The sequence below is a fragment of the Buceros rhinoceros genome, unplaced genomic scaffold (assembly GCF_000710305.1).
Source record: "Buceros rhinoceros silvestris isolate BGI_N320 unplaced genomic scaffold, ASM71030v1 scaffold2974, whole genome shotgun sequence".
NCBI classification, from domain to species: Eukaryota; Metazoa; Chordata; class Aves; order Bucerotiformes; family Bucerotidae; genus Buceros; species Buceros rhinoceros.
The window spans coordinates 23,298-24,266 of NW_010407479.1; the positions used below are offsets into that span (position 1 = coordinate 23,298).

At 55.6% G+C, this 969-nt stretch overlaps 1 protein-coding gene across 1 annotated transcript in view; it reads right to left on the reverse strand.

Moving 5' to 3' along the window:
- GDAP1L1 (ganglioside induced differentiation associated protein 1-like 1) overlaps positions 1-589 on the reverse strand; it is a 9,904-nt gene extending 9,315 nt beyond the window's left edge. Inside the window, exon 1 of the mRNA XM_010134465.1 lies at positions 400-589. Coding sequence (XP_010132767.1) covers positions 400-538 — 139 coding nt within the window. The 5' untranslated portion in view covers positions 539-589. The remainder of the gene's footprint in view (positions 1-399) is intronic.
- Positions 590-969: the final 380 nt, after the last annotated feature.

Sequence of the window (969 nt, forward strand, 5' to 3'; positions counted from 1 at the left end):
CTCTTCCGAGGGACATTTGGGAATTTCTACTGGAAATCCTTCACTTTCATGGGGAAATGTAAAAGTCTGGCGGAGCTGGTGGTTTGCTGCTCTTCTGGGGGAAAGCTGAAACTTTAAAGGACAAAGTGGGTGCATCTGGCAAACAGCATCTGGATTACAGCCGAATTTTCCCCGAGACACAGCCCACCCCCTGCCTTACCTCCCGTGAAGTTCTTCTCCATGTAGTCGATGGGAAATCCTTCACTTTCATGGGGAAATGTAAAAGTCTGGCGGAGCTGGTGGTTTGCTGCTCTTCTGGGGGAAAGCTGAAACTTTAAAGGACAAAGTGGGTGCATCTGGCAAACAGCATCTGGATTACAGCCGAATTTTCCCCGAGACACAGCCCACCCCCTGCCTTACCTCCCGTGAAGTTCTTCTCCATGTAGTCGATGATCTGGTTGTAATCGCTGATGATGTTGTCCCTGTGGATGATGACGGGCACCTCCTCCCCCAGGTTGAGCCGCATGAACCAGGGCTCTTTGTGCTCCATCAGGGGCATGCTGACATCCCGCTCTTCGCAGGGCAGCCCCTCCTCCGCGATGACCAGCCGCACCTGGGGAAAGAGGCCATGGAGAAAGGGCTCAGCCCCATGCTTAGAGTCCTTGCAGCACCCTGAGAACCCCACCATGACCCCACTGCACTTCCCCCGCCCTCCTCTGCCGCTTAAGCATAGCAATGTGCCAGGACACATGCTTGTCCTGCAAGAAGCCAAGCAGCTCTTGGCATGGGGCAATGGCAAAATCCAGGCAGCCAAGCGAGGATTTCCTGTTCCAGCAAATGGGGGAGACCCAGGAGCATCCTGACTTTGCAGAACCATGGGTCACCACCCACTGGTTGCTGGTGGCTCTTGTGACAGGCAGATGGTCCAGGGGTGCTGGAGGGCTGCAAGCCTGTCTCTGGGCAGCAGGTGGAGAGAAGTGGCAGGGCCCC